At 45.3% G+C, this 20,112-nt stretch overlaps 3 protein-coding genes across 11 annotated transcripts in view; 2 read left to right on the top strand and 1 right to left on the bottom strand.

Annotated features, from left to right (window-relative positions):
- The window catches only part of BSDC1 (BSD domain containing 1), an 18,591-nt gene extending 15,172 nt beyond the window's left edge, over window positions 1-3,419 (top strand). For all 3 annotated transcript variants that reach the window (XM_087876769.1, XM_034413192.3, XM_034413191.3), the window contains exon 11: window positions 816-3,419. In XM_087876769.1, the coding sequence (XP_087732895.1) occupies window positions 816-848 (33 nt within the window). In that variant the 3' untranslated portion in view covers window positions 849-3,419. The remainder of the gene's footprint in view (window positions 1-815) is intronic.
- Window positions 1-17,778, top strand: part of FAM229A (family with sequence similarity 229 member A) — an 18,457-nt gene extending 679 nt beyond the window's left edge. Inside the window, exons 1-4 of one of the 7 annotated variants that reach the window (XM_087876774.1) lie at window positions 9,368-9,459; window positions 10,495-10,573; window positions 15,136-15,273; window positions 17,542-17,778. In XM_087876774.1, coding sequence (XP_087732900.1) covers window positions 15,155-15,273; window positions 17,542-17,644 — 222 coding nt within the window. In that variant the 5' untranslated portion in view covers window positions 9,368-9,459; window positions 10,495-10,573; window positions 15,136-15,154 and the 3' untranslated portion in view covers window positions 17,645-17,778. Of the gene's footprint in view, window positions 1-9,358; window positions 9,613-10,494; window positions 10,574-10,689; window positions 13,897-13,982; window positions 14,222-14,263; window positions 15,274-17,541 lie in introns of those variants that run through there. The other 6 variants (XM_087876773.1, XM_087876772.1, XM_087876771.1 and 3 more) reach the window with 6 other exon arrangements.
- TSSK3 (testis specific serine kinase 3) lies at window positions 4,775-9,289 on the bottom strand. The gene is made up of 2 exons (XM_034413193.3): window positions 8,952-9,289; window positions 4,775-5,502 (listed from the first exon to the last, which is right to left on the bottom strand). Exons 1-2 carry the CDS (start codon window positions 9,121-9,123, stop codon window positions 4,841-4,843), a joined length of 834 nt encoding a protein of 277 aa, XP_034269084.1. The 5' UTR covers window positions 9,124-9,289; the 3' UTR covers window positions 4,775-4,840.
- Window positions 17,779-20,112: the final 2,334 nt, after the last annotated feature.

The following is a 20,112-nucleotide window of genomic DNA, read 5'->3' on the forward strand; positions in this document are numbered from 1 at the left end:
CAGCTCTCGGAATTTGCTTCTGGCCACCAAGAACCAGTGCTAGCCAAAATTAGAGCTTCGTATTTCAGAATCCTAAACAGTCCAATCCACCTGCCTCTTTCTTCCTGCCCCCTCTTTTAATTAGTACATGATGATTCAACTATATTGGCTGATCCAGGCTGAGGAGTAGATGACTTTTCCCCTCTGTCAGGCCGGTATTACAGAAACTCTGGTGGTCTAGAAACACTAATGCCAGGTGGGAAAAGAAGCTCCTCCCTCAAGAAAAGCATCGGCAGGGATGGAGCTCTGGGCTAGCAGTTCATTGCTCGACTTATCGCTAGTTGGAGTTGCAAGATATAAATAAGCATGATTAAATTAAAAAAAGAAAACAGAAACTTCACTTCAGCATTGGCCTTGAGCTCCTATTTGGCTTGTTTTTCTATGTACATATGGCATGCATAAACACACAAAAGGAAGCTCAATACAGATGGGAGTTTCGGATGAATGTGTGTATCTGTTCATGTAAAAGTTTTTTCCATTCATATTGAGCTGCCTTTTATATTTAAATATATGTAAACATTCTGATTGGGGAAATAATATCTTGAGCAGTACATCAGTGAAGGTAAAGTGTGGGCAAGATAAAATTACAATCTTTGGTTAAAAATATCTTGCTTGAATGTTAAATTGGCCAACCAGTTTAACAGCTAAAATTCTTTAAATCATGATCCATTCTGGTACATTGTGGAATTCCTTTCCACTCCATCTCTTTGTAACCTCTTTTCTAAAATGATACCTTTGTCGAACACTGTCTGTCTCTTTCTCTCTCCCGTTTGCAGATGGAAGACGAAGAATGGGAGGACTGGGAATAACAAGGGGCTTTGTTCTCCATGGGCTCCTGGGACTCAGCCTTGCCCCTTCCCCCTTGCACCCGCACCATCCAGTGTGAATTAAATCACAGACCAACTGGTTCCTTTCTCTCCTGTAAAAGTGTTTTGGGCTGGCTGCACCTCATCTCTGCGCAAGTCCTCTTTGGGAACTTGGGCTAGAACCCTTGCTCAGATCTTGACGATAGCTAAGTTGTACAGAGGGACTGAAGAGCAACGGTGCAATGGGTTTGTGCACCGGAGGCCTCTTTCAGACAGTCCCTCTCCCCAAGCAGAATGGATTTGATTTCATTCTCTCTTGGCATTTTAGAGTGGATTTGTATGGGGTGGGGTAAATTATCCCTGTTTGAGTGATCTTCAGAAATAATTAGGATTATTCTACCTATCTCTTTTCAGTCTGATAGCTTGCTAACTATGCCATGTTGTGTGTTTTGAAACCCACACAACTTCTAAGGATTTGAAGGAGCAAATCTCTTTGCTTACCTGTGTGAACTCCAGTCTTAAGAAGAAACTCTGTGAGGCATTTGTGGCTCCTATAGACCCCCCCCCCCAAGACTCTTAGTGCCTGGTTTGGAATTAACTTTTGCATAAATGAACCCATTTCTCTTCTCCTATCCCCAAATGTAAGCTGGTCCATTTTTCCTGGGAAGTTAAGCACTTTTTACAAATGGAATTATTGTTCCGAGGCCATTATATAATCCCATGGAATATCTTGCATAAATTCCAATTATGGAGGGGAAAAGAGGCACAGAGGACATTCCTCCTGGGTTGTCACAATCATGGCTAAGATCTCTTTGACGGGGAGATCCAGTGGGGGGTAGTACATCCCTTCAGCTGGTGCTCTACAGTGTTGCTTGGACTCAAGTATCCCTTGCCTCATTAGGAAGAGGCACCCTGGATCTTCCTGGAAGCATCTTCATTTGCCAAAGCTTCATAACTGTCTTCCCCTTGCATTGATGCTGTTGGGAGCATCTGTATATCCTCTTCCATAGATAGAAATCCTTGGGAAGCAACGTGCTTGTGTTGAGAGTTTTGGTTGTTCTCCACCCTTGTCAAAGATGCTTCCTTATCTACGTTCTCTCTAAATAATAATCTGTACAGCCATCTTCTCTTTTTTTTTTTTAGGGAAAATGGGGGGCAGAGTGGTGCTCCCCCCTTTTGATCTGCTTCAGATTTAGCTATTGCTGCCTTGCAATGGAGTCTGACTATAATTAAGTCTCACTTTAAAACTCATCATGCTTTAAAAAAAAAGGGGGTCCAAAAGGCAGATTTATCTTCTTGGGATACAATATACCAACAAATGTTCCTCAACATACCCAACTGAATTTGAATGGAACCAGTGCCAGCTTGCTCATTGAAGTGGGCCAAGATCCCTGCTTTCATTCATTTGGGATGGATTCAGACTGGAGCCATCCAGCCTCCTTTTGTCCCAGTGCATTTGCATGACAGCAGCAGCCAGTAACTGACAGCTACTCTGACTGTGTCCAGACCACACCTTTCCCTCCCGCAGTGCAATGTTCAAATGGGTTCCCAAAGGGCCAGAGAGGAAGGAAGGAGTTGTTGCTGCTCTTCTCTTTCCTCTTTCTTGTTATAAGCAGCAGCTAAGAGGAAACCCCTTGAGAAGGTGACAGCATGTGCAGGGTTGAGAAGGGGAACATGGTGCCTGTGGATGCTGTTTGGTCTCAGAGTCACTGAGGAGTTTCTGATAAGATAAAAGACTGGCTTTCAGGGCTCCCCTGTGCCACCAGATCACAAAAGTCAGTATCTGTCTGAAGGATAATTGACTTAGGAGTCAGCCCTGAAACTAGAAGACATTAAAGAGGAGGAAAGATTTCCAAGTTGGTCATCCATGGGAAATGTGAGCAAGGATGTGATTCAGCCAGCACAAGGCGGCTTACTTTGCATGCAGATGGCCATTTGAAATTGAAGGAGCATGGGTAGATGTGTGGCGATCCATTAACATGGCTTAGTCTGAAGAGCTTCCAGCCGCTCTGATTTAAAATGACAGCTGGGATTTTGCTCCATGGCAAACCAAATGAAAGCTTGCAGTTCTGGAATAATTTAGTGCTTAAAAAAAACAAAGATATTTGCACTGTACAAGTTCCATCGCTCTCCTGAGAAAACTGCTTTTTGGATATAACAAACTAAGCTTTCTGGATCGGGAGAATATAGGATAGCCTTAGAGCAGCGTTTCTCCACCTTCTGGGATCTGTGGGCTGGCTGCCCTTTGATGACACAGGCACCTCGAGATGCTTTGCCATCAACAGGGAGGGGGTTCCCATTTGTTGCAAGTTGCTAAAGTTGAGAAACATTGCTCTGGGGTCTAATATTGGTGCTGGGAGACATCCGAGGGCTCCGGTTTCATCTTAATTATTTTCCTTTTCTTGGTTGTGTGCAATATTATCTCATTTTTAAATTATATGGCATCTCCCTGGACTGTTTTCTAGCTGGGGTGAACAAGTGACTCTAACAACTGTTAGTTTTGTAATTACGACTTTCTCCTCACATTTTACAGATTTGCCATTAATGGCAATTAAAGAAGTTCTACAGAAATGACCATATTGGTTTTGTGATTCTTTTCTTTTCATCCTCTTAAGTTTTCAAGCAAATATCTCGGGTAGCCTGGGCCTTATTCTGTGCCAGACACAATGAGGGCAAGGAGCATTACCAGAATGGAACTTGGCAGCGCCCAGAGGATTTGATTGATAGACACACTTCCTGATCAGCCAGCCAGAAGGGCCAAGGCAGGTGGTGGTGAAGAGGCTCAGCCCCTGCAACCTGCCTTGCCAAGTTCATCAAGTGAAAGGGGTGTCGGACTACAGCTCTCTTCCAAAGCCAGCCGGACCATTGGCTGTGCTGACAGAAGGGGATGACCTTGTGGGACCAAACCTCTAATAGGTGCTACAATGGAAAACATTACTTTTCAGGAACCTTGCTAGCATTTGGGAGCTCTCCCAATAGATTTGCTAGCTAAGGGAGCTCAAAATAATTAGAATTCAAACCATTTTGAATTTGAAATGCCCCATTTTGAGTGAGTTACTCTGGGAAACGGGTTCTTTTGTTAATTTGAGAGGGGGTGTCTCAACCTCTAGAGTCCTTTGCTCTTGAAACAACAGTTTGATCTGTTCCCCAAGTTTTCAAGATGGCCTGGTTTGCACTTAAAGTGGGGTTTCCAGGTTGACACTTTTCAAATTCAAAACGTCTTGTGTACCACAAAACAAATCCTGGAGAGGCCATCACTTGTTGGAACCCATGTTTTGTACAGCTGAACTCCCAAGTGTGAAGTTTCCGTAAGATGCCCCACAGCAAAGCTTTCAAATTGCCACCAAGTTCAGTTCCCGTCAGTCCCCAGGTTCTTTATTTCTCTCTTGGGGGGCTCAGAAAAGCTCTGCCTCCTACCACATCCTCCTCACTCATTCCCTCCAAGATATGTGGAAACTTTGGCTAGGAATCCTGAGATTTGTTATTTTGACCTATCCGGAGGGAACCGGGTTGGGAACGTGTTCTGGCAGCTCATTTGGATTACAATGCTGGTTGGATCAATAAGTTGGCTTGGTGGCTTGGTGCATGATGGCACCTCCTTCCCTTTTCCAATTGGGATATTCTGGAGACCAATAGATGGCATGCTATTGAAGAACAGACAGGGAGGGGATCTACAGTCTTGGAATCCTATGGGAGGTTTCTTAGATTTAACATTTCAAAGTGATTCTGAGTTTGAGAAAGAAATTTCAGCAAGGGTTAGAATTAGACACCTTCACTCTATTTTTCTTGGCCTTCTGACTTATTTGAAACCACCTTTGCAGGCATCTTTGAATAAGGGAATGCAGTTCCTGATGAGAGGGGAATATTTAAAATGCCTCCCTTCTCGGTGGATTAAGGATAGACTAGAAACTGAGCATAACGTTAAAATATATGTGAGCATTTTGGAAACAGCCTGTCCCCTTTTATTTGGGGAGAATTTCGACATGGTCCCGTCCTCAGGAACTTGCTAACCATGGGTGCCAACTCACTTCTTCGATGGAAGGCCTCAGGATCATGTCTGGTTCCAGGAGGCTTTTGAGAAGGTCCTGGCATTCCTCGGAGATCCCCAAGTGGCCAGGGATGGACACCCCTTTCTGTTGATGGCAAAGCATCTTGGGAATGTCCGTGTCGTCAAAGGGCAGGTTGGCACAAAGCATGACGTAAAGGACCACGCCCATGCTCCACACGTCACCTTTCCTGCTGTCATGGGGCACCCCCTGCAGCACCTCGGGGGCCGCGTAGGCTGTGCTGCCGCAGAAGGTCTGGCTCAGCTCCTTGCGGTTCTTGGGGAGCAACTTGGCAAATCCAAAGTCTGTCAGTTTCAGATTGAGCCCCTGCAGGAGGGCATTTTCACACTTGAGATCACGATGCGCCACCCCACAGCTGTGGCAATAGCGGATGGCTTCTACCAGCTGACGGAAGAGCGCTTTGGCCCGGCTCTCGGGCAGGGGTCCTCCTTGCAGGACGCAGTCGAAGACATCGCCATTCTCTGCCAGCTCCATCACCAGGTAGATCTTTCCATCTGTGGACTCCAGCATCTCATACACCCGGATGATGTTCTTGTGGTCTAGGCGCTTGACAATCTGGAGCTCTCGAGGCAGGAATCTCTCGATAAACTCTGGGGAGGCAAAAGACAGAGTTGGCCTAAGCACAAGTCTGAAGATCATAGCTAATGAAAGATGAACATTATGCTGCTTGTAATGTTCCTGGATCCCAACGTCATAATTTCCCTTGAGAGGGAGAAGGGTTTTTTTTTGACGATGCTGGAAACATTTTTCTCATGTTGATTCACCCTGGACCTGAATCCTTGTGCTTTCTTCCATGCTTCTCTAATTGTACAGAATTGTAAATTACTAAAAGTATAACATAGCATCCCAGTGCTGTTCAGCTCAAGCACCCAGTCAGGTCTGTGGGGAGGGGGCATTTAGGGAACAGAGGTTCTCAAACTTCGCAATGCTGTGAGCCCTGAAATGAAATTGCATGGCTCCCTTCAATAAAACAAATTATTTCACCAAGCTTAGGTTGGGCAAGAAATAAACATACACGTTGGTTAATGATTTTTTAATCTATCGTGAAGGCGTTCAAACTTTGTGATACCCAACTCCTCCTGGGACTTTCTCAGGTGAAGCAGAGAGCATGCCTTGACATTTGCTCCTACTCTGCAAGACGGGTTTAAAAATACCCGCTCCTACATCACCACCACCACCCCGGTTAATGATCCCAGGAATTGGTGGAAGAAAATAGTTCTGTATCTTAGACACGTGCAGCCTCAAATTAATAAAAAAATTTGCATAGATTATTGGGAGAAAGTATCCCTGATTTATAGATCATTGTGTTAGGTGAACTCAAAAAACAACAATTGGCTAGCTAAACCTTCATTGTGCTAACCATGGTAAATCTGAATATGTAACAACTGCAGTGAAGGTTATATAGCAGTTGACTTGGAATTTGTGTCAAAGCCCAAGAAGAGGATGGGGCCAGCCCCAAAATCCATTGGATTAAATATAGTTTGAATGTACAGCAGTTGAAATAATCTAAGGGTTATCAGCTGTATTTCATCCCGTTATATGTCTGAAAGTTTCAGATGGTGGGGGGAACTATGTAAAACCTTCAAATGGTCATGGCCAAAGGCCATTAGTAGGCAGGGCAGTCAGCCAAGAGTTTATAAGGCTATGGTTGTCATTCAAGGCGCTCTGCCTGACTAGAGACAGGCCTTCCAAGATGAAATCTCAAAAGGATTCTCCAGCCCTTTTGGTTGGAATGTTGGAATGTTGAAGTTAAAATTTGACCTGGAACGTCAGAGGGTAAGGGCTAATTTAAGGTGAACCAATACCCCTTGGTATTTTCCTGGACCTGTACATGATTGCTAGCTTAGAACATAGAAAAACAGGGTTGGAAGGGACCTTAGAGGTCATCTAGTCCAACCCCCTGCTTGAGCAGGAGACCCTATGCCATTCTGGACAAATGGCTGCCCAGTCTCTTCTTGAAAACCTCCAGTGAAGGAGCATCCACAACTCCAGGAGGCAAGCTATTCCATTGATTAATTGTTCTCACTGTCAGATAATTTCTCCCTAATTCTAGGTTGGATCTCTCTTTAAAAATCTTCCATCCGTTCCTTCTTGTCTTGCTTTCAGTGCTTTGGAGAATAGGGTGACCCCTTCTTCTCAGTGCCAGCCCCTCAAGTATTGAAAGACTGCTATCCTGCCACCCCTAGTCTTTCTCTTCATTAGACTAAACTTACTGTAGCTCCCCCAACCATTCATTGTGTGCTTTAGTCTTGCCTCTAGACCCTTTATAATCTTTGTTGCTCTTTGCACTCTTTCTAGAGTCTTAGCAACTTTCTGTATTGTGTCACCAGAACTGGACGCAGTATTCTAAGTGTGGTCTTAACTAAGGCAGTATAAAGCAGTACTAATACTTCGTGCGATCTTGATACCATCCCTTTGTTGATGCATCCTAAGATGGCATTGGCTTTTTTGGCAGTTGCAGTACACTGCTGGCTTGTATTTACTGTAAGTGGTTGTCCATTAGGACACTTAGGATCCTTTCACAGTTACTGTTGTTGAGCCAGGTACCGCCTATTCTATACCCGAGCATTTGTTTTTTTCGTGCCTAAATGTAAGACATTACTTTTCTCACCACCAAATTGCATTTTCTTGGAGAGGACCAAATGTTCAAGTCTGTCAAGATCCTTCCGCATTTTGAATCTATCCTCCAAAGTGTTGTCTATTCCCCCAGCTTGATGTCATCTGCAAATTTCTCTTCTAGTACTGGGCTAGAAATTCAGCCAGTTCTATCCGGCTCGGGAGAACCGGTCGTGCCAGTGGCGGGAGCTCTGCCCACCCAGCCGGACACCATGACGTCCCGCTTTTGACCCTCTGCGCATGTGCAGAAGGTTCTACGCATGCATGGGGGAGGCGCGCACGCTCACTTTTGCGAACCAGTAGTGAGGGTAAGTGGATTTCACCCTTGGCTTAAGACCTTTGTGATATCCACTGCTTGCTTCCCTCCATGTAGATGTACCATCATTAAGGACTATACATTGAGTGCAGTTTTTCAGCCAACTATATATCCATCTAGTGGTGATGCTGTCTATCCTACATTATTTTATCTTAACAAGAAGTAGGCTGTGATCTATTTTACACGTGCTTAAATGTCTTTTTGTTGCAAGTCTTTTAAAAAGTGTTGCCTGTATTATTCATGCAGCCGTGTATTCTGGAAGTTACCCTGATCATAAATAATCACATCCAAGGAAGTTTTGGGGAAGATAAACCCCCCTGGTTAGTCCCCATTCATTCCATTCTTTGTCATCTTTTCTTTTGCATGAGATCAAATTTGCTAAAAGTTTCCACAGTGCTAAAGATATGTTTGAAAAAAAAGTGAATTTTCTGCCTGTGATGCCATGAGCCCAACTAGAATAGGAAAGTCAACTGGAAAGGTTCAAAATACAACTGAAGTAAGAGACACTACTATCAATGTAAATCTCCAGCCTTCTTAAAAGTTCCTTTCTCCCATCAGCTTCCCCTTCCTTTGTTTCCTAGGTCAGGGGCATACATTTCATCAGCAGAGTCAGATTGGACCAGAACACGGTAGCCTCTGGGCAGAGTGGAGCCACATTAAATATGCTTGTTCTAAGGCTTCTGAAATGGTACTTATAGCTTGTTGCCTTCAGGCAGATAAATATCTTCTGGCGAGATAGATGCCAAAGGGACAAAAGTCTGCAAAACTGCAAATATACAATAGATGGTAGAATAAGAATGCACAAATCTATGTTTATAGGGACAATGCATCTGTGGGGCAGGGAGCAGCAAGTAAAATCACATATATTATGACGACATCACGGGAAGGACACAAATTATCTAATTTGTATTGATGTCATAGTGGATTTTATTCTATGCTTATGGCGATATAGATTTTCTTTAGAGGAACGACAAATTTTATTGGAAAAAATATTGCAGCGGAGAAAATTTGGCCCTTGGAAACTGAAATCCAGTTATTTCTAAAAACATGCCCTATCCCATTCCATCTGCTCTGTCTTGCTTTAACTTTTTGTGTTCTGCTTCTTACCTTCTGGTCCTCCCAGTTTGTCTATAATTTTCACAGCCACTTTTCGTTGGTGTTTTTTTGAAAAGGCTTCTTTGACCTTTGAATACGTTCCTTCTCCAATGGTTTTGCCCATCTGGTAACCATGGGAGAGAAGAAACTCCTCCATCGTGTCTTTCACTCGCTCGTCTGTCATTCTCAGGACATCCTGTCATCACAAAGTCTATACATCGCTGTCCTTCTCCACCCAGACCAGGGTCTGCATTGGCTGCAGCCCAGGATGCTAGATCATTTTTTCCTGCCCAGACAAGGTCCTTCGATGAGGGGTGAAACTGAGATTGGACATCTTGAAACTTGAGCCTCCATTGTGATGCAACCTTGTGTTACCTGAAGACCAGAGGGGAAGGTAGGGACTTGGCACCAATGAGAAGCAGGCACACATCCTCCTCAGAAGAAGAGTTGCTCCAGGCCTGACCCTTCAGGGGGATGATGGGTTAACCTAACAAGAGGCCCAAATGCTGTGAGGCCTTGGGTAAGAAACCATTGTAGCTCGTATTGTAGTGTAGGTAAGGCTAATCATTATCAGGTTGGACATGGATGGTTAAGTTGTCCACAACATGGAAGTCTGCTGGCTTGAAGCTACTTGGCAGGGTTTGGGCCTAGCTACATCAGGCAAGCCTTAAGAGTAAGTATCACAAGTCCCTCAAATTCTGTCATATTTAAGAAGATAATTTCTTAAGGAGTTGTACTTGTTGGATGTACTGGGAAGAGACTGAGCTTTAAATCAGCCATCGAAATTCAGCAATTGAATTGGTTAGTATAGGGAGATTCTATATGATTCAGAAGAGAGTCTTTCCTCAGTCCTGGCTGGGAATTGCAATTACTATACCCAGAGGGCACAAGATTATAGAGGAACCTGGTCCATACTGTCTTATATTGATAAAAATGAATCTTGGTTTGGATCTCTGAATTGTGACTGGTGTGGATAAAGATGCCATCTTTCAACCTAAACTACTACATGTGGATGTTTTCTGCTTCCAAGAGAAATGATGGTATATCAATCAGCAACAGTTGAATTATGTTAGCAGAATACAGAAGGGACCTTGGAAGTCTTCTAGTCCAACCCCCTACTTAAGCAGGAGAACCTAGTCCCTAGACCATTTTAGACAAATGGATGTCCAGTCCCTTCTTAAAATCATCCAGTGTTGGAGCACCCACAACTTTTGAAGGCAAGCCATTCCACTGGTTGATTGTTCTTACTGTCAGGAAATTTCTCCTTAGTCCTAGGTTGGTTCTCTTCTTGATTAATTTCCATCCTTTGCTTTTTGTCCTGCCTTCTGGTGCTTTGGAAAATAGGTTGGCCTCCTCTTCTTTGTGACACCTTCAATATTGCCTGTCTTGATGAGATCAAATTGTTAGGGCAAACATTTGAAACATCACAACAAGAAACCCTAATAATCTTGTCTAAATTAACAGAACTGTAGAATTCATCTATAAGGACATAAGAGAACCTGTGGTAGGCAGATATAGAAGTAGAACATTTAAGCCAATCTTTTCTTCTAAAAAGCCAACTCAGACTGCATCACAGCAATTCCAAAGTAGGAGTGGTGAGCATCTCTGCACCCTGATTTTGCTCTTGCTGTCAGGTAAGCAGAGTGATTATGTTTGTAGACAAACTACCTAAGATGGGCATGAGAGAAGCTGAATCCTGGGCAGTAGGGGCGGGTTTCAAAACCTGTCGCTACCAGTTCGCCCATGGGCGTGAGCGCTCACGTGTGTGCGCAACAGTTCTGCACATGCGCAGAAGCATCTGGGAGGGTGGGTGGAGCCTCCCGCCACTGCTACTGGTTCGCCTGATCTGGGGCAAACCGGTAGCAACCCACCACTGGTGGGCAGTCATGGCCTGGGGATGGCTGCTGCAAGTCCTCCTACTGTTAGCCTAAAGCAGTGATTCTCAACCTTCCTAATACCACAACCCTTTAATACAGTTCCTCATGTTGTGGTGACCCCCAACCATAAAATTATTCCTGAAACCATTGAAAATATGTGTTTTCCAATGGTCTTAGGCGACCCCTGTGAAAGGGTTGTTCGACCCCCAAAGGGGTCCCGACCCACAGGTTGAGAACCACTGGCCTAAAGCATCTTTGTCATGTTAGGGTTAAACATTTACTTTATAAATCCTTTCAAAGCTCAGTTTCATGTTAGGTCCATCACAAAATTGTCTAAGCCCATTCTTCAAGTTGGCAGCAGCTGTTTTTTCCCCTAACCAGTTTCATCTTCAGACTCCTCGTTTTTAAACAGAAGGTTTTCCTTAGTTGGTGGTAGCAGTTACCAAGAGGTTACAGCTTCGTTCTATGGACTTCTTAGAGTGGCTTTTTAAGTAGCATGACTACTTTTGACCTGGAGTCCAACCTTGCCAAATTAGGCTTCTCCCCGGCTTTAATACTCAAGAAGGACTATGATCTAGCAAGACAAACCTTGCGGCAAAGGGTAGAGGACATCAAGAGGCAGGCGGACTTAGAGAAAGCTCCGCTGTTTCTGGCTCCAGAGGCCATTAGATGTGTTGTTGCTCCTGCCAGCTATCTTAAGTCAGTTGGAATCAGCAAACCACCCGAAAGCATTTGCACTTGTATGGTGCCATGTGCTTCCATCGGCCGTCCTGTATGGCCAGTATAAAAGTCAGAGTCACGGAAAGACTCTGTCCTTGCGGCTCAGGAGAGGTGGAGACTGTGCGTCACATGCTCCTTAGATGTTCCTTTTATACGGAGATTAGGAAAAAACATATTCTGCCAATAACTGCTAGGTATCCTGGCCATTCCGACACTACCAGTGGTGGGTTGCCCCCGGTTCGCACTGGTTCTATAGAACTGATAGTAAAATCGGCGGGAGGCTCCGCCCACCAACCCTGACATCCTCTGCGCATCCGCAGTAGAGCACGCCCCATTGCGAACCGGTACTAAAGGTAAGTAGACCCCACCCCTGGACACTACTTATCTTCAGTGGCTGCTTAAGGCCAAAACTACAGCACAGGTGGCCAGATTCTGCGCAGCAGCACTGGGGATTCGTTGCAAATACGTGTCTTCTCCACCATAGCAATGTATATAACAACTGTGGCTAGCCCTTTGCACTGCTTAGTCATTTCCCTTTTAGCGTTGAACCTACAACAGGCCACACAGTTTAGGGATTGCAACTATCATATAGTCAGACCATGTATAATTGACACTGAATTTTATTATAGATTTTAGTTATTTATTATTTTATACTAGAATATTTTTGTATATTTTTGTATATTTTTGTATATATTTGTATATTTACCGAGTGCTTTTAATTGTTCTGGTCTAAGATTGTAATAATAATTTGATTTGATTTGATCAACTTGGAAACTGCCATCTTGAACACTGAGAGTATGGATTTCATTCACAGCCATTAGTTGTATGTGAATGTTATGACAGTTCAGATCTGGAGAAACTAAAACAGGCATCACATTTCTCCTAAGAAATCTCCACTCCTGAGACAATATAAGAGTAGACTTTGCTTTCTGTTATTTTTCTCCAGCTTAGGCAAAGTCTCTTTAAAAAAAAAAGCCCCAGAACAAGTGTAGCTGCTGTAATCCAGGATGGCTGATAATCCACAATCAGAGAGTTGGGGGTTTAACCTTGCGGGGGTGGGGGGGTTGGGGGGGTTGGTAGGTGCTCCCATTTTTTGTTGTGAACTTGCTCTATATAAGTATAAGCAAATGCCGGTAGAACACAACATTATGCAGGAAATATTAGTCTCCTTGGTAAATGTTGCTCTGCAGGTTCAACATGTTTTTTAAAATTGTTTATTTAATCTGTGGTGTCCTAGGTGCTCTCTGAGCTTGGCTGTTTCTTGCAGATATTTCATTACCCAAACTAGGTAATGCCATCAGTGCTAGTAAGGACTGGGGTTTGCTCTGATTTTATATACTAGTGGCTTGCCCTGTCAGTCTTGGTGGGAGTGGTCCTGATGCTTCCTTGATTGGATTGTTGTTTACTGTCAGCTTGTTGGTGAATTGGTGGTTCCTTTATCAGAGTATTGCTTGTTTCTTGATTATTAGTCTAATGTTAATGTTGCTGTTGGCTGTGCTCATCTGCATGTTGATTGCTGATGAAGAGGGGTTTATCTCTCTTTGTTTTCCTTTTGGCTTTTTAATTGTCTCCTTTGAATAGTATATAGATGTTGTTTGGGTCTATGTGCGTGTTGATTGCCAGGCTTCCAGAAATTCCCTAGTGTTTTTGGACTTGGCTTGGTCTAGGATGGTCACAGTTTCCCAGTTGCAGCTACTGTTAAATCTGTCCACGTGTTCTGAAATTAAGGCATTTCAATCATGTTCTCTGACTGCTGTTGGTGTTCAAGATGTGCTCTGCTCAGTCTTATTAAATTTCTATGCCGCCCATCTCACTGGCACAGTGAGTCTGGGTGACTTACAATATAATAAAGTTAAAAGGTGCTTAAAAACAAAAGTAGAAAAAAAATGAATAAAAAAAGTAAAAGTTGAAAACCAAGATGACGGGCGGCCTGAGGGAGAAAATCTTCTTTACCTGGTCAGCCACCCCCAACATAGCGAGCCCGTTGTGGCCCCAGGCCAAGCAGTAGAGCCAGGTTTTGGGGCTTTTCGTATTGACCTTATTGGCTTCTTCACGGGAGACTGTTGGTTCTCCATTCCTGCCCACCATATGGATGTCTGGAGAAATGCAAGAAGAAGCCCACGTTTGATGTGAGAGGCTCAGGAGAGGAATGACTTGGGGGAGGTCTGGCATTCCTTAGCCTAGAACTCCAAGCAGTGAGAAGACCAGGCCCCATTGTGATGCAGGCGCCGCCCTTCTGCCTCACAATGGGAGTGGAGTCGTGGCCTCCCTCTAGGTTCTCTCCCAGCCTGCCCTTTGCAGGAGGCCCTTCAAGCTGCCAGGTCGACTGTAGGGAGCCCTCCTCCGCCTTCCTTCGATTGGTGAGGTTAGGGCAGAGTTGTGGGCAGGGAGAGGCTCCGGGGGAAACCACTGGGGCTCCCTGGTGTTGAGCCTCGTTAATGATCTTGTTCCTCAACCAGGAAGGCCTTCAGGCTTCAACCCCAAAGCCTGGCTTTGAAACCACCATGCTAGGATGCTTCTCCCACAGGAGATTTCTGTGCTGGGATCCAGGTGCCACAAAAGACATATGGTCAGATTTAAATAACAAGTAGAGCCATTGTATGATGAAAAGCTGTCCAGATATGGAGTAGCTGGAGGGCAACTGGGTCATGGATTTGGTTAGGAAGAAGTTTCTAATAGCCTACGGTGAGGTCCCATCAAGCCTGGATTACATTAATCAGGAATATAGAAGTACTAGGTATTTGGTGACATTCCCATGCATAGGATCCATTTGTTACATTTTTAAAAATATATTTAAATTTTAATTTATAGGCTGGCTGACTCCTAAATGTCATGGGTGACTTACAATTAAAAGTCAAATATTAAAAGAAAGACAGCTGACCAGAAGAGCAAAATAAAATAAAAACAAGACCCAAAGAAGCCAACTCAAAATAAAACAGAGCAAACCCAGGAGGTGGCTGCATAGGAGGTTATCTCCTGGACGATATAATGGTGGAACCAGACAAAACTCTGGGGGAGACCACTGGAGAGAAGATGCAGGGATCCTTTGGTTTCATTTCCAACTTGGTCAACTGACTTCCAACAACTTTTTCCACACCCATTTATGTGTTAAAATAATTTTGAGACATTGTATGCAAAAAATAAGACTTGAAAATCTAAAATTAATTTCTCAGATCACAGTCATGTAATGGGCTGATGATTATCTGAGTGTGGGGCCCCCAGAAATTCCTTGGGCCTCTCTGTGTCTTGCCAGATTAGGTGGCGTTGGGTTGCTCTTCTTAGTCCTCTGCCTTGTCCTCATAGCCACCCTTTCCAAAGGCCCATTTGGGGCAGGGGTGGGTTCTACTTATCTTTACTACCAGTTCGCAACAGGAGCGTGCGTGCTCACTTCGCTCACATGCTTCTACGCATGCACAGATCATACCTTATGATGTCCGGGCAGATGGGCAGAGCCTTCCGCTGCTTTTATTACCAGTTCGGAAGAACCAGACAGAACCGGGAGCAACCCACCACTGATTTGGGGATGTCCGAAGTGGGGTAATGTGTAGTGTTGAACAAAGGAGGACCCTCGTCCTGCTCACCCTTCTCCTCTTCAACAGACAGGTCTGGGGCTCGGACATGAGCTCCCAAGAGACCCCACAAGCTCGGAGATTTCCAATAGAGGCAGGAGATTCTCCCAGCCTGGCAACGGCCCCCGAAACTCAGGAGCCCGTTGCCCCCGAGCGCGCTGCAACAAGGTGAGCACAGAGTCGACAGAGAGAAGCAAAGCTGCCCATGTTGTTCCTTGGACTTTAAGGAGAAGCATGACAGTCATTCATTCCATGTACTTTCTGCTCTGAGCAACCAGTTGGTCTAAGACTGGGAAAGGGTGTGTGTCTCCCTTTGGAAAGAGAAGTGGCCCACAGGGATACACTAATGTCCTTTTCAGGGTGCCGGGTAAATGGCAGTTCAGAGCTGGATCTTCCAGCAATCACCAAGCGCCATGTTAACTTTTGCTTATAAAGCCAGTCCAGAGCTGAACACCTGGCCGAGTACAGGTGGTCCTCAACTTGCAATCATTCATTTAGCGACCATTGAAGTTACAATGGCACTGAAAAAAGTGACTTACAACAGGTTCTTGTGCTCTCAAGCATTGCAGCATCCCCACATTTATGTGGTCAAAATTTGGGGGCTCAATACTTGGCATTTATATAATGGTTGCAGTGTCCCAGGGTCATGTGATCTCCATTTGCGACCTTCCCAGCCTGCTTGACAAGCAAAGTCAATGTGGGGAGCTGCATTTATTCAACAATCGCATTATTCACTTAACAGTTGCAGTGATTTGCTTAATAATCGTGCAAAAAAATATGGTAAAAGTAGTTGTAGCTCACTTCACAACTGCCTTGCTTAGCCATGGAAATTCTGGTCCCAGTGCCTCTAGATGGGACATGTGGAACAAAAAAATTAAGTTACAATTTATGGGGGGGAAAAGATTATTTGTTGGGAGAGTTTTAAAATGTATTTTAGAAAGGGGCTATTTCCCTAGAAATAGTCTAAAGAAACTAGGTTTGTATCATTAGTTGTATAGTAGTAGCTTATTGGAAAGAATTTAGGGGCTTGTCGGATTGAAGCAGGAAAAGCAGCAAACTGGGGCAGAGGCACGAGGTGGAAATGCTCACATAATGATTGGCAGGGCTGTGGGGATGGAGAGAGGTGCATTGGCAGCCATCCCTAACCCCAAGGAAGCCCAAGTGACCAATGCCCATGGTGACCTCACAGGACAAGTTCCATCTTTTCACAACAATGCCGTGGCATGGTTCTCAAGTAGCCAAGGGGCAGTTTGCATTAGAACCACTCTGGCAATGACCTGTGGAGATTCTTTGTCCTGCTGATGTGGTTGGTCCCAAAGATCTATCGAGCAGAATAGGCAAACTGCTAAAATGGTTCCATCAGAGGCTTCTCCCCTTCTACTACCTCAATTTTTCTTTTTTTCCCCTGGGTTGGTGGGCAAGCCTTCTTAGGAAATATATATGCCCAGGCATCTAGCAGCATGAGTAGAAATTATGTTGAATTGGTCCTTTGCTTTGCAGCACCTGAGTTCCCCATCTTTTCAAACATTGTAAGGTGGGCCTTAGGCACCCTGTGGTTAACCAGATTTTCTCCCCTGGATTAGGTGGTGGCACTGCGGAGGAATTCAGGCTCTCAGGCAGCACAGTCAAAGTGTGTTCCATGCAGCCTTTATGAATATTTTTGAATAGCAGTAGGAAATATTTTATGAGAAAGCACTTTAATTCAGGAACAAATTTTTTCTTCCCTCCCTTCATGGCTACTACTCTTGCACATCTTCACTTTATTTCAGCAAGGTATGTGCCATAGAACTTTCCCTTAGTGAGGCTATTTCCTCCTTGCATTTTTAATTTTGTAGAGTTTTCAGAGATCATATTGAGTCACCTGCAGTGGTGGCACTAGAGCAGTGTGTCTCACTCTTGGCCACTTTTAAGACGTGTGGAATTCAACCCTTGCTGGCTGGGGAATTCTGGGAATTGAAGTCCACACATCTTAAAAGCAGCCAAGGTTGAGAAACACTGAGCTAGAGGGATGGATTTGGGGTATGTTCTTTGGGGGTGCTTTTGCCCCTTTCCCCTTTCAAATTATTTACAGCTGAAAGTCAGCAAGTTGCCAGTGAACCTTAGTAAGGCAAGAAGCCATTAAAAAAGGGGGACTTGGGCCCACTTACAGCTCTGGGTGTCCCTCTTTGTGAATGCCAAATGGATCAGATCTGTCGCTTTGCACTGACCCTCCAGCCAGAGGGAGAACTGGAACAAATGATGTCCCTACCACATTAGGAAAGCTCAAGTCGGTGAAGTTTAGAAAGCAATTTATTCCCAGAAAAGCCCCACCCCCCCCTTTTTTTTTTTTTTTTTTAAAGGAGGACGTTCTGGGACCAATTTTGCTGCCTTGGGCAGTTGTGCATCTGCACTTTCTAACAAACCTAATGGTTCTCCCTCCCTTTCTTTCCCGGGCAGGCAGCTGCGAAGATGTCCAGGGTGCCACTGCCTGACCTTGCCCAACGTCCCCATTGATGTCTACATTGCCATGGGTGGGAGCCACAGGCCACGAACTACCTGAAGACTCCCCCAGGTCGGCTCAAGTGCTGAGGCCACAGCGGCTGTCCCAGAAAACACACTGACAGCCAGACAACAGTGAAGCAAGCCACACAGAACAGTGACGCACATTTTAATAAAAGGACACCTTAAAATGTTTCTGTGACTGTCCTTCCTGGAAATCTGCAGAGCCAATTCCCCACTGACACCAGAGGGAGCAGAGTTGAGGCTTCAACAGAGGTGGGAAGCTCAAGGCCTGGCCTCAGGGAATCACAAAAGGAAGCATCCATCAGTGTGTGCAGAGTTTTTCCTTGTAGAGATTAGCCAGTTTCCCCAGTCCATCCATAACGGGGCTGGCCCACCCACTGGATAATGTGAACCAACCAGTCCCAGTAATAGAATCTGCTTCTTGGCTGTTCTTCCTCTGTCCCTCTCAGAAGACAGAACTGCATAGCTTCTCTTTCTTCCTCTTGATTCCCAGGTCTGCGATTGTGGGAATTGAAGTGAGTGTCTGTGGGGATCCAATTGGTTTCCAAAAGTGAAAGACGGGGCAGTTCCACTCTCTTCCTCTCTCTTCCCTCTCTTGGCCTCCAGTGGATTTTGGAGGGTGGCTTTTGAATCAAAGAGGCCGGCTTCTCCTCCAGAACTTCTCCTGAGAACTTGAATGCTGCCAGGTGGCATTGTCATCAGTCGTGGCCAACCCTCGGCCACTCTATGGGTCAGCAGTCTCCAGGCCCCTCTGTCTTACACCGCCTCCTTCAGATCCGCCATGTCATCCCAGTGTCATCCTTTATAGTGTCCAGCCAGCGGGTGCGAGAACGGCCCCTTCTCCTTTTGCCACTGATCACTCCCAGCAAGACTGACTTTTCGAGCGAGTCAACTCTCATGACATGACCAAAGTATGACAGTCTCTGTTTGGTGATCTTGGCTTATCACATTGTATAGTTTAATTGTAGTCACATGAACATTTGTCTGAGAAAAAAAAAAACCTTTAAAAAAGGCCAGATTTTTAAAAATATATACCGTGTTTCCCCGAAAATACAACATGTCCCGAAAATGTCTCCTCGCAAGGCTTCTTCTGATGTCCTAGGTGTATGGATTTCCATGCCTTCCTTTACGGGAGGTCACTTCATGCGTCTTGCATCTCTCCGGCCGCACCCCTCCCCACCTGCCACCCCCAAATTGCATCCAATTTGGGCAGGGGCAGAAAGCCCTGCCATGCCCGGTGAGGTGGGGGGGGGGAGAAGAGACGGCAAGAGGAGTGAGCCTCATTTCGCTCCATGGGTCTTGCTTCTCCCCCCGGCCCACCTGCCACCCCCCTCGGTAAAGAGATGGGGAAGAGAAGCAGCCAGACTGTTGTTGCCATTGGGGTACATGGAGCCATCTTACCTGCCTTCTAGCTCTGTCGCGTGTCTCGCCATTGTGTGGAAGGAAGCACGTTGTATGGTAAAAAAAACCTCCTTGCGAGTTCGAGAATTTGATTGAACTCGTGAGAAGTTTTTTTTTACTGTGCAACGTGCTTCCTGCCACACAATGGCAAGACGATGGAGCTGGAAGGCAGGTAAGACATACATCTCGTGTCTCCCTGGTGAGGGGGGAGAAGAGACGGCAAGAGGAGTGAGCCCCGTCTCGCTCCACGCGTCTCGCTTCTTCCCTGCCCCACCTGCCACCGTCCTCGATAAAGAGCCGGGGACTGTGGAAAAGGGAGCCGGGCAGGTGTGGGCTTTGAATGTCTGGGGCGGCTGGGGGTTGCCTGGTGGAGAGGCAGGAGCGGGGCGGGAGTTTGCAGGCGGGGGCATGGATGGATGGAGGGATGGGAGGCAGGCAGACTCCAAGAAGGCTGGGGAGATTCCCACCTTTGGTTGCCCCAGCGAACAGCCGACAAGCGGCTGTGTTGCACTGCTGTAGCAACATAACAGTAGCCACAAGGTGGCCACGCTCGCTGCCTCCTGCACCTCCAAAATAATAAGATCCCCCTCCCCCGATAATAAGGCCAGGCCCTTATTTCGGGGTTCAAAAAAATATAAGACAGGGTTTTATTTTTGGGGAAACACAGTAGTAAATAGCTTGCTTAGCTAATCAATTGCTATTAATAATTCTCCTGTACTGACATTCTCCCTCAGAGACGAGGAGGGTCCCCTCTCCTGGGCCTTTGAAAATATCTTGAGCCCCCCCCCCCCGCCCATCTTGTTGGGGGCTCAGCCATGGGCTTGGTTAGAGTCTTTAAGGCCCTCCCCCAGCATTTTAATTATTTTTAATGTCAAATTTTAACTATCCTTGCCTCTATTTCAATTTTTTATATTGTATACAGTTTTATGCCCAGAGTCCTTCTGTGAGGGAGATGGGCCGTTTCTAAATTCGATAAAAACATTGCAAAATAGAAATAAAATGAATTTAAATTAAAAATAATTTCTTTTCCCGGAGGAAAAGTTAGGAGAAGAGTCTCCCTCTTGCTCTTCTCCCCCAGAGGGTCCTGGATGTGGGGCTTTGGAC

This window comes from Pantherophis guttatus, chromosome 10 (genome assembly GCF_059756535.1).
Source record: "Pantherophis guttatus breed Tessera chromosome 10, ASM5975653v1, whole genome shotgun sequence".
NCBI lineage: Eukaryota > Metazoa > Chordata > Lepidosauria > Squamata > Colubridae > Pantherophis > Pantherophis guttatus.

Bases quoted from the DNA above. Each gene is read 5' to 3' on its own strand.
- TSSK3 (XM_034413193.3), bottom strand. From the start codon at position 9,123: ATGACAGACGAGCGAGTGAAAGACACGATGGAGGAGTTTCTTCTCTCC. The intron at 5,503-8,951 runs GTAAGAAGCAGA...TTGCCTCCCCAG, and splicing joins CAAACTGGGAGGACCAGAAG to AGTTTATCGAGAGATTCCTG.